This window comes from Natator depressus, chromosome 1, assembly GCF_965152275.1.
Source record: "Natator depressus isolate rNatDep1 chromosome 1, rNatDep2.hap1, whole genome shotgun sequence".
In the NCBI taxonomy this organism is placed as follows: domain Eukaryota; kingdom Metazoa; phylum Chordata; order Testudines; family Cheloniidae; genus Natator; species Natator depressus.
In genome coordinates, this window is record NC_134234.1 from 218,709,376 (window position 1) to 218,722,372 (window position 12,997).

The following is a 12,997-nucleotide window of genomic DNA, read 5'->3' on the forward strand; positions in this document are numbered from 1 at the left end:
CACTTATACTTGTAAATATCTGACTTCATACAAGAATACATCAATGCTTTTTTTAAAAAAAGAAAATTAACTTAGTATACTATGTTCTTTCTAAAGCTAAGCATTTGTAACTATACTCACTAAATAACATTGCAGATTATAAAGAAAACCACAGTACCTAATTTTAAGAATAAGAACTGGCTAGAAATGTGTGTGTGCTGGATGGTGGTGGTAGGATGTATTAGGATGTATGTGTGGAGGAGGGATGTTTACAGGTGACCTCATGTAAATACCGAGGGCCTGGGCTCTTCTCTCACTTACACTGGTGTAAAAACAGTATTACTCCATTGACTGTAATGGGAGTGCTCTTGCTTTACTCTGTTGTAGACCAAGAGGAGAAACAAACTAAGTTTTGTTATATCACATCTCGATCTTGGCATAATTTACACCTGATTCATATATATCCAGAAATAGTTAAGGGCCAAATCCCCCCATTTGCCGTACATGGGCACAGGCTTGTTGTGGGTGCAGGAAGAGGTTGAAAGAAGCAGATCATGATTCATGTGTATCATATAAAAGGGTACCGAGAGGTAAGCAGCTGAATAGAAGGTGCAGGTTCTCAGCACCATTCAGGACCAAGCACTAAGTAAACAAAGCAAGAGAAGAAACTGCAGAAAGTGTATCGACTGTCATGGCAAATTTACTACAAACAGTATTCTGAAGGCTGCATTAAAAATGTTTATTCAGTTCCCATATATTTGAACCAGACATCTGTGATGCACTTCTGTCTATTATATTGGTTTGGCAACAAGACATAGAATAACTGGTAATTAAATACCAAAGATGCACGTTGGTCGTAACACTTTGTTGCCAAGTTATTCAACTTATAAATAGATCAGATTTGAAGAAGAAGAAGAAACGGCTTATAACTGTGCACAATCAAGTGTGGGCTACCTGGAATGTGAATAAAGTAATGTGTGACATGTTTGGGAGAGAATTTCATAGCGTTTTAGGAGCAAAGTTAAAAAGACAAAGCAAAGACACTGTAGCCACTGAGTCACCTAGCTGGGAAGACTATTCAATTTTGTCATTGCTATGTCCCAATTTAGCCCATCTGTTGTTTCACATCTTTCTCTCTGTCTCTCTCACACATTCATATTTGCAATGTTAGCCCTCCCAGTCATACAACTGCCTACTGAATGAAAATCACTATAGTGCAGATGCCTACTGCAAGTCCCACGTCAGCCCTCAAAATAAGTCTATTCTAAGCGGGTGTTGATAAACAGTTCAGTCAGCAACAAATTTTGCCTGCGGTTATACCATGGGAAACCCAGATTAACTGCATAGATTTCACTGGAGTTATTTCAGATTTACAGCAGTGTAAATGAGAGCACAATTAAGCTCGGTGGATATGGAGATTATTTCTAGTGTTCTGCTGTTACAACATGTGTGAGAGAGACTCCTTTTCATTACAGCATTGTTAAAATAACAATAATATTTTCCCCTGTGATGAAATGGCAACTTCAAAGTGCTTGCGCCCAACATGAATGAACGATTCTTCAGAATGCTCCTGGGTGATTTGCTGGAGACTGCACAGTAAGTCAGCATGGCAGAGTCAGGAACAGAACCCAGCTCTCTGACTCCAGAAAGTACAGTAACAATCCATTCCCGTCAACTCACCCAGCTACGTGTACTACCAAATGAAGCCATCTGGGAGCCTGCAAAGGCTCCTGGCAAAGAGTAACCCCCTTCAGAACAATCAGCCAAGAGACTGGAAAGCAACTGTACAGAAGTGAGAAGAGGAGGATAAAAACAATCCTGGGATCTCTGCTAAATACTAACACACTCCAGTGTGACGAAGGAAAAGGAGAAGCATATTAGAAGGGCAAGTACAAGCAGCCCATTAGTGCTGTGAACAGAAGAGTTGCTCTGTCCATAACAAAAAGCACAAAAATGATTCCTAAGCAAGTGGGCTCAGCAGCTCAGTACAGAGGAGGGGAAGGGAGATTGTGCAAAGATTTCCTTCCTTAGTAGCTTGTTGTGTCCCTGGATTCAAATACCAAACAGTGTAAAGATGTTGAGTTCAGTGTAGTATGTAGCAAAAACTGGCCCCGACTCTCTCAAAATTTAGCCCAAGTTCACCGGCTTTGATGTACCTTTCCATTAATCTGGCACCCCAGCAGGTTTGTAACTACACCCAACCCCTGAACGCTGTCTCTAACTTGCATCTAGGTGCCCGTGCCCACAGGATGCAAGTTTCCCACCCTGAAACACCACTTGTGTGGTGGGTTTTGCAAGGAAGAAGGCTCAGATCTAGCAGAGCCATCTTTGTGCCTGATACAGGTCTCCTGCACCAGGTGTATTCCAAAGAGGAGCTGGTCAGGTGCTTTGCAGCCCTTGTGCACCATAGAATTCATGACCTCTACCCACAGGACAACAATCAGTCTGGCCCCTTTTACGTATAAGTAGAACTGGTTAAAATGCAGAAAGAGAAGAGCATAAGTGCTGGAACTAGGGGTTCTGCCACAACCCCTGGCTTAAAGTGGTTTCCATCATATACAGGGTTTACAGTTTGGTTCAATGGCTCTCAACACCCCCCCCCCCCGTACAAATTGTTCCAGCACCCCTGGAGAAGAGCCACTTAAGGGAGCTTCCTTAGTTAAGGATTTGTGTGAAACCTGCCATACTTGCTGTCTCTTCCTTTGAAATCAGAGGTCTGTAGTTTAACTGGAGACAGTCAAGGATCAGCCCAATCTGTGCTTAAATTGCCACCAGCAGTGAAATAAACTTCCTCAGAAGCTAAGTCCTAAAATGTATTTATGCTGCCTTATCTCCCCAGTCCCTTGGCTGTGCTGCAAAAGTAACTAATATTTAAAACTTAATAATAACAAAATATTGACGGGGAGAAAGTGTCCAGTTCATAGACCCTCACGTGAATTAATGTACAGAACACAGGAAAAATTGCAATGGAGAAAAAAAATACAGAGTTTCAGTGTTACAAAATAAAATACGTATAAAATGATCCATTGATGGAAACTAAAGCAATAGACTGAAGGTAGAACAATGGCACCTTTTCAGTTGTAAGGATGATAATCTTTCCCTACTTCAATAGGAGCACTGTGAGTAAAAGTTAATTATTGTTTGTGAATTGAATAGTTTACAATGGTAAAAGAAGATCATACGAAGAGCTACTAGATACAACATGAATGTAGTATACAGTGACGTAGAGATGATAAAGTGGCCACACAAAATAATAGCGATATTTACACTTCGATATTTTTAAAGGAAATAAATCCCTGATCTCAATTCGCAGATTGGTCTGTGAGGCTACTGGCCCACAGAAGCTCTGCACACCTCTGCACACACATGCAGTCGTGAAGGATCTATCCTTTATTTCTAACAGGATATTTTCCTATTAGTAGCAGCCATGCAATGTCTGAGCTGTCTGAAGCCAATGATGGGGCACACATAAGATCATGTGGGGCCACTCAGAGTAGAACCAACAATCTTAACATCCAGAAATATCTCTAGCACCCCCTTTCCTACTCTTCCTCAGCTGGAGGTGGGACAGCTAAATCCTTGTTTGCAAACAAATCAAAAACCAACCGCCAGGTTGAAAAGATTCTTACCTACTGATTCCATGAAGGTTGCCTGGGGAGGGAGAAACTACTTCACCTTTCGGTTGCAGTAATTCTCATTTCCCCAGCAAAGAAAGTCCTGTATAAGGAGTATAAGAAGTTAATTTAAATCATGCTTTGAGCAGGGGGTTGGACTAGATGACCTCCTGAGGTCCCTTCCAACCCTGATATTCTATGATTCTATGATGAGTTTCCTTCTCCTCCTACACTCAGCTGTACAGTCCCCAATAACAGAGCCTTATTTTTCCTTCTTTTTAGTATTTTATAGTGAATAAGCCTTTCCTTTGGACTGGGGGACATATCATGTAGTGTTTTTCTACCTACTTGCTCTCACATTTCCTGTTAATTGCTTTTCCTGGCCCACTTTCCCTTCTGCTTCATTGGTGTGCAACGTACCTGGGCTTTGCACACTCACTAAATGAGAGATCCGTGAAAGCTGTACTACTTTGCCACTTATGCTTCTTTTCTGACGCCACTTATACCCAGCCTTATACCATCATTTACATCAGCTAAACCCCCAGAGCCATATATGAAACCCACGTGCTGATTTCTCTTTTCATAACATTACGAAAAATTCAGGACAAAGTGAAGATTCATGAGCCATTTCAAATTCAATATTTATCCTCTTCATACTGTAAATCTTGCTGCAAGTGCAAAGTTAGCTTGATGTATTGGTTTCTTTCATAGGACACTGTAAGCAGCATTTGTTGTAAGAGGAATTTATTGCCAAACAAGATACCATCTAGTGGCTAACATAGAGATTTGTTGTTCTCCAGAATAAGAAGAATAAAAATGCTTTAGAAACAGGAAATATTAATGTCTAGCATGATAGGGCTACTCAAAGTTTTACCCAATGTTGCCAAATGTCATAATTTATCAAGTCTCATAATATATGGTGTTTTTAAAGTCCCAGCTCCTAGAGTCTTGTGAGAACATGAGAATACCAGCTTTTATTTTTTTTTAAAAAGTAACTTTCTTGTCCTTAAAAAGAAAAGGAGTACTTGTGGCACCTTAGAGACTAACCAATTTATTTGAGCGTGAGCTACAGCTCACTGAAAGCTCATGCTCAAATAAATTGGTTAGTCTCTAAGGTGCCACAAGTACTCCTTTTCTTTTTGCGAATACAGACTAACACGGCTGTTACTCTGAAACCTTTCTTGTCCTTGTAGTTTCAGAGAAAAGCTTGAAAATGTGACCTGAGTGCACAAAGGAAAAGAACCTAAAGTTAGCAGGGTTTTTTGTTTGGTTGGTTGGGTTTGTTTGTTTTTTGAAATCTCATGGGTTTTAAGCGAATCTCATGACTTTTGAAAGGCTGGCAGTGGCCATACCGATTACCAGAGCTGCCCCAATCCTAGCTGTTTCTTCAGTTGCCACAGTTCTTTGATGAAAGTATGACATGACAACAAAATGTACTTACTCAGCAATACAGCACCAGTTTCCCATTAAAGATTCAAGGGCAATTTCATGGGCCAAATCCAGACCCACTCTTATAAGGGAGCATGGGGTGTGTTACATGGGAGTATGCTGTGCATTAGCATCTTTGTCTATGTATGCTGAATCCACACTGCACTGAGCATATTCCAAAGGAGGGCAAGCCAGAGCAGAGGATGGCACAAATAGGCAGCAACCCTGCAATTGCAGTAACACTCATGAAGTTGCTGTGGAGAGAGAAAGGGGAAGCAGTATGGGTCCATGAGGTTTACCATAGAAAATAATTCTTTTAACTTTGCAGTCAGGAGTTCCCAGGGGAATTGCTGGGAATCTGAAGAGTCTTTCCCACATCTCTCTCCAGTGGGAAGAAAAACTCCCCCCGACAGGTCTGTTTTTCTCCAGGGTTGATAGTGCAATTTTGGAATGCGCTGCAAGGGTTGTTTGATGCTGTTAAAGTTCCTCCAGAACTGACAGACACCTCTCAAATCTGCCTCCTCACGCCCTAGCAGAGTTCCAGTACCTCATCAATGTTATTCCTCAGGATTGCCTGGGGCACATGGTCATGGAGGCTAAGTTTGGGATTTTCAAAAATAGTTAAGTGATTTGGGAACACAAATCCCATTGACTTTCAATGGACTTGTGCTACTAAGTCATTTAGACCCAGAGGCGCAAAGGTATTTAAGGACCTAACTCCCACTGAAATCAATGGGAGTTAGGCACCTAAATCCTTCTGAGGATCTGAGCTTGGTTGCTTTTTAAAAATCACACCCAAGAAGTACAAACTGTTGATGGTACTGAGGGCACCCTTCTGTATAGGAAAAATGCCTATCAGCAAGCAGAGGTCTGCTTTTATCTCACCATTGAAACATAGGCCAACAGCTTTCAAATTCCATCTGGCCTGCAAGGTGAACCCCAATAAATAACACTGAGTTTCTGCAAAGAAAAACAGACAACCACTTCCTACAGGACAGGTGGAGTTCTGGAAATAAACGATTGTATGTAAAAGTTTGCTGTTTTATCTCACTCCAGAGCCAAGTGCCTATGCCCAGGTGAATACATGAGGCTAAATGCCACATGGATTTACACATCATGTGCAAATCCCTCTGGGTATCAAAGAAGTGCAAAATTTAGCCCTATGGCTAGAAGCTCTAGAGGAGGAGAGCTCTGCACTGGGAAAAAAGCAGGGAAAGGGAGAAAGAAGAGAATATTGCCATATGAAGCCTCATTTGCATAGGTTACCTACCCACAATTCCTCTAGCGACACTTGGGAAGTCAGCATAACTAAACATGAACTTGGATTTTTGGGGGTAGTGATCTCAGAGAGGCGTGAGAGAGGAAAGAGCCCTTACTTTGTGGCAAAGAGATAATTTCCAAGTCGCTATATGGCTCAAGAATCCTAAGTACAGCTGGGTGAATTTTTTCAGATGAAAACTTTATTCACCAAAAGATGCTATTTTGGCAGTCCTGAAACTATCTGCAAATTTGGCCAGATTCGTTCTGAGTGGGAAAATCTTTTTCTAGGCCAGCAAAAATGTATAAAAAATACACTTGTTTTCTAAGTGGAGATACAGCCTAAGGTCTACTGACAGCCTAGAATGGCTCTTAATAGCTGATTACTCACAATTTTCCTCCTCAAAAATGCAAATTTTTCCTTTGGATTAAAAAAAGAAGAAGACCACATATATGAAAGACAAAATATGAATTCTGGTGCATAAATTTAAGCACCCAAGGCTGAACATTTTGCCGTAATACCTAAATAAAAAAATGAGGTCTGCAAAGTGCTTGTATCCTAGAGGTAGGGTTCAATTCAATTAGGTTTGTGTTTAGATTGTCTATTTCATATGTATACATGTACCCAGAGATTGGGTGTTGCTCACCTTTTACAAATTCAGTTTCAGATATGTCTGTATTGTGCATTCCCTTAAAGCCCTTTCACTGAAACAAACCTGTTGCAGATTAGAAATGTATAACATCTACCCTGTTCTCTTTCACTGGACCCCTCTGTTCATTGATTTACAATAAACTGCACTTTCACTGTCCCCCAAGGGCGTGCACAAGGCCAGAGCAGAATGCTTTCACTGTTTGTAATATAGAAGCGAATGGACCTGTAAGTTAATGTTTCAATGGTCCACTTTTTATTTCTTTTTCCTTTAAGAAAATGAAAATGTTCTACATAAGCCAAGTTCAATGATTGGTTATGCAATTAGCTATCTCCCAGGACATTTGACCTCAAAAATGGACCTGGCCTGTGCCAAGAATGAGTGTAGGAAAAATGCAATCCCTAGCAGTGGTTCCAGCTACAAGTATGCGTCACTTGGAAACTGGGAGCATTCCAAGGGCTAAAAGTGAGTTAACTAGAGGATAGAGGTGTTTCATGTTCATTGCATATTTCATTAATCCAGCAGTTGAAGAGTTAACTGTCTCCCAGCCTAGGCATCTGGGAATTGGTGGGGTTTTGAGTTGCTGTGTACCTATTACTTGGGAACTGAAAGGAAACAGGGAAAAGAAATACATAGTTGCAACTGGGCTATACCTGAATTTAATTAGTGTAATTAACATTGTGTTTGTAGTTTTTTTCCATCAACATATTTCAAACAGTTGTTAATATATATGCCTTACAGGTTCAGGTCAGTCAAAACAGGTTTTGCATATAAAGCAAAATTAATATAATTGCCACCATCCATCAAAGATTGGGATACAAACATGTTAAACTACATGGTATTAGCACAAACATAAAACAAATTTTGAACCTGGAAGTCCAATCAAGTTGAAGCCAAAAAGCCACAATGAATATAAATCACAACCCCATGAAACTACCCTATTTCTCTACCTGAGGTGATAGTCTGCAAAATTTACCAAGCCCGCTCATGAAAAGCCACGTTATTCATTTCACCCCCACTAACAATGGCTCCTTCTTCCACTAGGAATAAACATTCATGCCTAAAACTTGAACTCAAATCCCTGGATAGTACAACTGTACAAAAAATGATGTCTAGTAAAAGTAAAAAGAAGACTGCAGAGAAAAAAGGAGAAGTTGCCCTGTGTCTATATGTTGTAAGCTGGAACATAAAACCCACATTTATTTTAGTCATAGTGGACAGTGAAACTCACACTCAAGAAAAGTATGGAAGATAAAAGTTAGGAGTATCTTCTCCATGAGAACAAAGAACCAATTGCACATGTCCAAACCCTTTATTTTGTTCTCAAAGGTTAAAACCGCAGAATTTCTATGAAATCACCGCAGTGATGTGAAAGAGCACTCTGGGTACTGACAAAACCAAATCCCAAATTAAGATGTAGCGTAAGCAGTGGAACTGCAACGAATGTACATTAGCTCTAATTCTGGTATAGCTTTAAAATTCCCATGACCAGCAACCATTTCTCTTTTTAAACCTGCACAACCTTTATTCAGGTCACGTTGGCAGCTGTCATCATGTTTTGTACTGTGAGAGCTTATCCATACAATACTGGAACCTGGAAAGGGAGATTTTTGAAGGCACAAATGGAAGTAGGATGCCTAACTCCCATTGACTTTCAACAAGAATGATGGGGCTAACTGTAATTTGTACCTTCGAAACATCGCTCCCATAACAAGTAGTAATTCTGTTCCTGTTATCAGTTGTATGAGTAAACTTTTGAAAGTGAGATACAGTATTTTAACATCAGGGTAAAGTAATAAATGTGTTTTACACAGCAATAGGGATCATTAATATTAATGAAATTAATGACACAGAGCCTTACTCACTCTGGTGAACAATTACTCAAGAGAGCATACCAACTGGCTTCAATGGGACTACCTGAGTAAGTGCTTCCTCATATTGATAAGGGTGGAACAATCTAACCCACAGCTGGAGCTGAACTATCTTATTCGTAGTGAATAATTTACTTGACAAAGGACTACCCCATTTTTTCTGTTCACACATTATCCACAAATAGACTGGTTTAACCTATTCATTTTTTATTGGACAAACATTTTATATGAACATACTTCAAAGCCAGAGGTCATAGGTGAACCTTTCTCTTAGTTTGTCATTTGAGGTGGTATGACTGGTCACCTACATCAGGAAAAGCTGTCCAATAAAGAGAAACATTTGGCAATTTTTTAAAAGATTTTTTGCCAAAACTTTTTTTAAATTCAAAATTCCACTGAAATGTTAAGATTCAGAACATGTTGATCAGCTCAAATCCCATTACATTGTTTCTGCTCCCTGACTGGATGACTGAAACTTTCCGTAAAAAAGAAGAGGGAAATTAAAGTAATTTCATAGATTCTACGGTCAGAAGGGATCATGCTGATCATCTAGTCTGTCCTCCTTTAATAATTCTTAGAGCAGATTTTTTAGAATAAAACATCCAATCTTGAATTAAAAATGGTCAGTGATGGAGAATCCACTTTGGTAACTTGCTCCAATGTTAATGCTTAATTTCACAACTACCAGACAAACACTTCTGGGTTAAACTTCATGGGAACACATTCTCCTGATTATTCACCAAAATTTCACTTTCAGTGAACATTCTTACCAAAAAAAAAAGTTCACTCATATGAATGTGCAAATACTTCTCTTTTCTTTGAATAAATTTGTGCAAACACTTTTATGAAGTACTGTGTTTGTCCAGGACTAGATATAATGCAAAATGAGAGGTGTAGTGATGGGTTGATGTATTCTACTTGTTATACGTTATTACTAGATCTAACAGAAAAGGATACTAAGCATTAAGATAATTTATTGCCATTCCTGAGAATAGCAAACAAAGGACCAGAATCCTTAGCTGGTGCAAATCAATGGAACTACGCTGATTTCTGCCAGTTGAGAATTTGCCCCCACATTATTTTCATCAAAGCTATTACCTTATGAGGTCAATAGGCTGATACTTGTAAAATGCTCCATATCTTGCCCATTCTCGATACAGCAACTAAATTAAAAGAAACACAGAAAATTAACTTAAAACAACTGTTTGCAAGTTTTTTTTAACGTGAACTTGAACTATTGTACCTATCTGATCAGTTTTATACTGCTACAATTACTATGCTAAAAATTTTTGCATCAGGATTCCATTATCACTTGGTGTTCCTGGATCTCAGGCTACGGAAAAGCATCTCATGTGCTTGACAACGATCCTTTATTCAGTGGTTCACACATCTGAGCAAAGTTCACATAAAGTAACTAAAAGCAGGAGCAAAGAAATCATCAGAAATTTTAAAATAGGGACTGGCTCCAACTCCCATTGAAGTCAAATGAGTAGGATTGGGCCCTAATTATTATCAATGGGATTTTCAAAAGCACTCAGTATTTATCTAATCCTGCTCCCAGTGAAACCAATCGTATTACCCACCCTCCCACCCCCATTTGACTTCACTATGAGTAGCGTTAGGCCCACTTTGAGCACTTTTGAAAATGCCATCCTACCTGTTTCTTTAGAAAAAAAACTATATGGTGAATGTTATTGCAATGTTCACACTGCGGCATTTGATTTTTTAAGTTCAAAGGAAAAGAAGCCGTGGGGAGGAGACATGGATTTGAACTGAACCTTGTGCATGGCAGCCCAACTTAGAAGAGCACAGATGCATCTAGAAGAGGGATGTGGTAGTTATTGGATATGCTCAGTAACCGTCTCTGAAGCTGCACAGAATGTGTCCATTGAAGATAAGCAGTTTTACAGGTTCCAAACCCTCACGATCTGAAAGCTGAGAGCTCATCAGAACTCAGGGAGTGAAAAGTTAGAAATGAGGTACTTGGAGACAGCCCTCTGACCTCCCCAAGTGATTGATGCATGACCAAGAGAGGTGTGTGCTGTGAAGGATGTGTCCTAATACCTGTACCAATTTGTGTCTGGGGAGTGCGGATGCCTGCGCTTTTTGGAAGCTGAGGAGACAGTCACCTATTGGCTTGGACATTATAATTGCTTTTGTCTGGGATGATCGTTCTCATTTTGCTGAAAAGATTCTGAAAGGGTTGGAGGGAAACTGAGAGGCGACATTCTCCTCAGACGCTGGAGAATCCAAGTGAACCTTTTGAGGCCACACTCTAGAATCTGAGAAATTGTCTTCACAAGAAGATCAGAGAGGAATGTATCTGTATGTTGAATGTATCTGTATGTATGTCTTGTTGAAATCTTTCACTGAAATATGTGTAGGCTTAGCAGAGTTTGATCTCTACATTTATTTTATAATTTCAACAGATAATATCGATGTTTAATTTTAAACATTTTTTTATTTTTATCTATTTTTCACTGTTGGGATAAATTATGAGGGGTGCCAGGCTGTAATAACAATAGACATTGAGATTCAAAAAGTTAAAGCTTTATAACTATTAAAACAGAAACTGTCAATATCACAGGTTAAAATATACAAAATAAATATCCTTAAATCAAACGCCAGTAGGTTCTCAAGCAGCATTTTTCTTACTGTGCCTATCTGTCAATTTTGTTTATTATCAAAGGAAATATTTTTTCATTGGTTTACATGTGAAATTGACATTTACTGACATTTAGTTACAAAAATCTAATCTTTCCTAGCCTAAATATATTAACCTATGTAATACATGTAACAGCAGCAAAGTGGGGAAGTCTGGATAAAGAAGAACAACAATAGGCTTACTGGCTTTAGTTTAAACATTTATTCAGAAGCATGCTAAATATTATTTGTAATGTTTATGTGTATTAAATATTTGTTTTGTTTATTAAGAAATTGCTTCGCTTTTTGAAGCTGAGAACTCTTATTAACGGTTGCATTCTGGATTTTTGCGCTAAAATTTAAATCTGTTTAACACCCTGCTGGCCTGTGCCTAAGAGAGATTTAAGCCAAAGTACAGGGAAGAGGAAGAGTAATAGTTATACATAATATTACCTCTCCCCCTCCCCACACTTTTGTCCACTGCATTATGTCATACTGCATTTACTACACCAGTGGAGCTGGGCAAAAATTTTGGATGAATAGTTAATTTGCCAAAAAATGCAGTTTTGGTCAACCCAAAACTATTTGCAAATTTGACCCAATTAATTTCATCTGGGAAAAACTTCTTCCAGGCCACCAAACTGTGTGTGTCTGTTCCTCCCTTTATAGCCTTTAGCCCAGTGATTAGGGTATTTGCCTGGGATATGGGAGACCCAGGTTTGAATCAGATCTCCCCCATCCCCAGTGAGCATCCTAATCACCAAGCTATAGGCTATTCTGGGGGCAGGATGCTCTCAGTCTGCCCTGTAAAACATTGCTCCACTTGGTCTAAATTACTTAAACATTCAGGAGAGCATAGACTTGAACTCAGATCTCACCCCTTACCAGACACGTGCCCTAATCAAACTTTGTATAAATACTTACTCACTGAGCCAAAGAGAGAGTAAGAATGACTCTGTAGCCTGCTTATCAAGGCACTCACTAGGGAGGTAGGAGATGTGGATTCAAATCCCTCCTTTGAAGCAAGCAGAGGGAAGATTACCAGAGCTTGCAAAGCCCTGAATGGTATTTTAAAACGTCAAAATAAATACAGCATTTGGTACTATTCCTATAAAATACTGTAGTCACAGGAGGCATGAATATCAGTTTTGTAGAGGTCCTCCTTGGAGGCATGTGTAATGTAATTAATCCCTGTACTCACACTTTACAAACCATTGTAATAATCTCTCAATAAAATATTCCTTGTACGGTATCATTTGAAAACCAATAACTTGCTGGTCAATAATATCATGGTGAAATGTATGTAGCAACATGATATGTAAAGTTATGGACATAGGCTTAAAACATGACCGAAGTGTGTTTTCCAGACAAGTCTGGGAAGTGCGTAAACCTGTTTCTCCAAGACAAAGGAAAGTTGATGTTTCTATAGAGGTGTCATCAAAGCTGATGGGCCATCACCTATCAAGTGGCCATTCTTTGGCAAGGAAGGGGAACAGGAACAAACAGATCTGCATCTTAGAAAAGAACAGCATAACACCTCTTCCCTACTAGACTC

At 39.4% G+C, this 12,997-nt stretch overlaps 1 protein-coding gene across 1 annotated transcript in view; it reads right to left on the reverse strand.

Moving 5' to 3' along the window:
* The window catches only part of ANO2 (anoctamin 2), a 265,370-nt gene that overhangs the window by 164,750 nt on the left and 87,623 nt on the right, over positions 1-12,997 (reverse strand). The window contains exon 9 of the mRNA XM_074935844.1: positions 9,898-9,962. Within this exon, the coding sequence (XP_074791945.1) occupies positions 9,898-9,962 (65 nt within the window). The remainder of the gene's footprint in view (positions 1-9,897; positions 9,963-12,997) is intronic.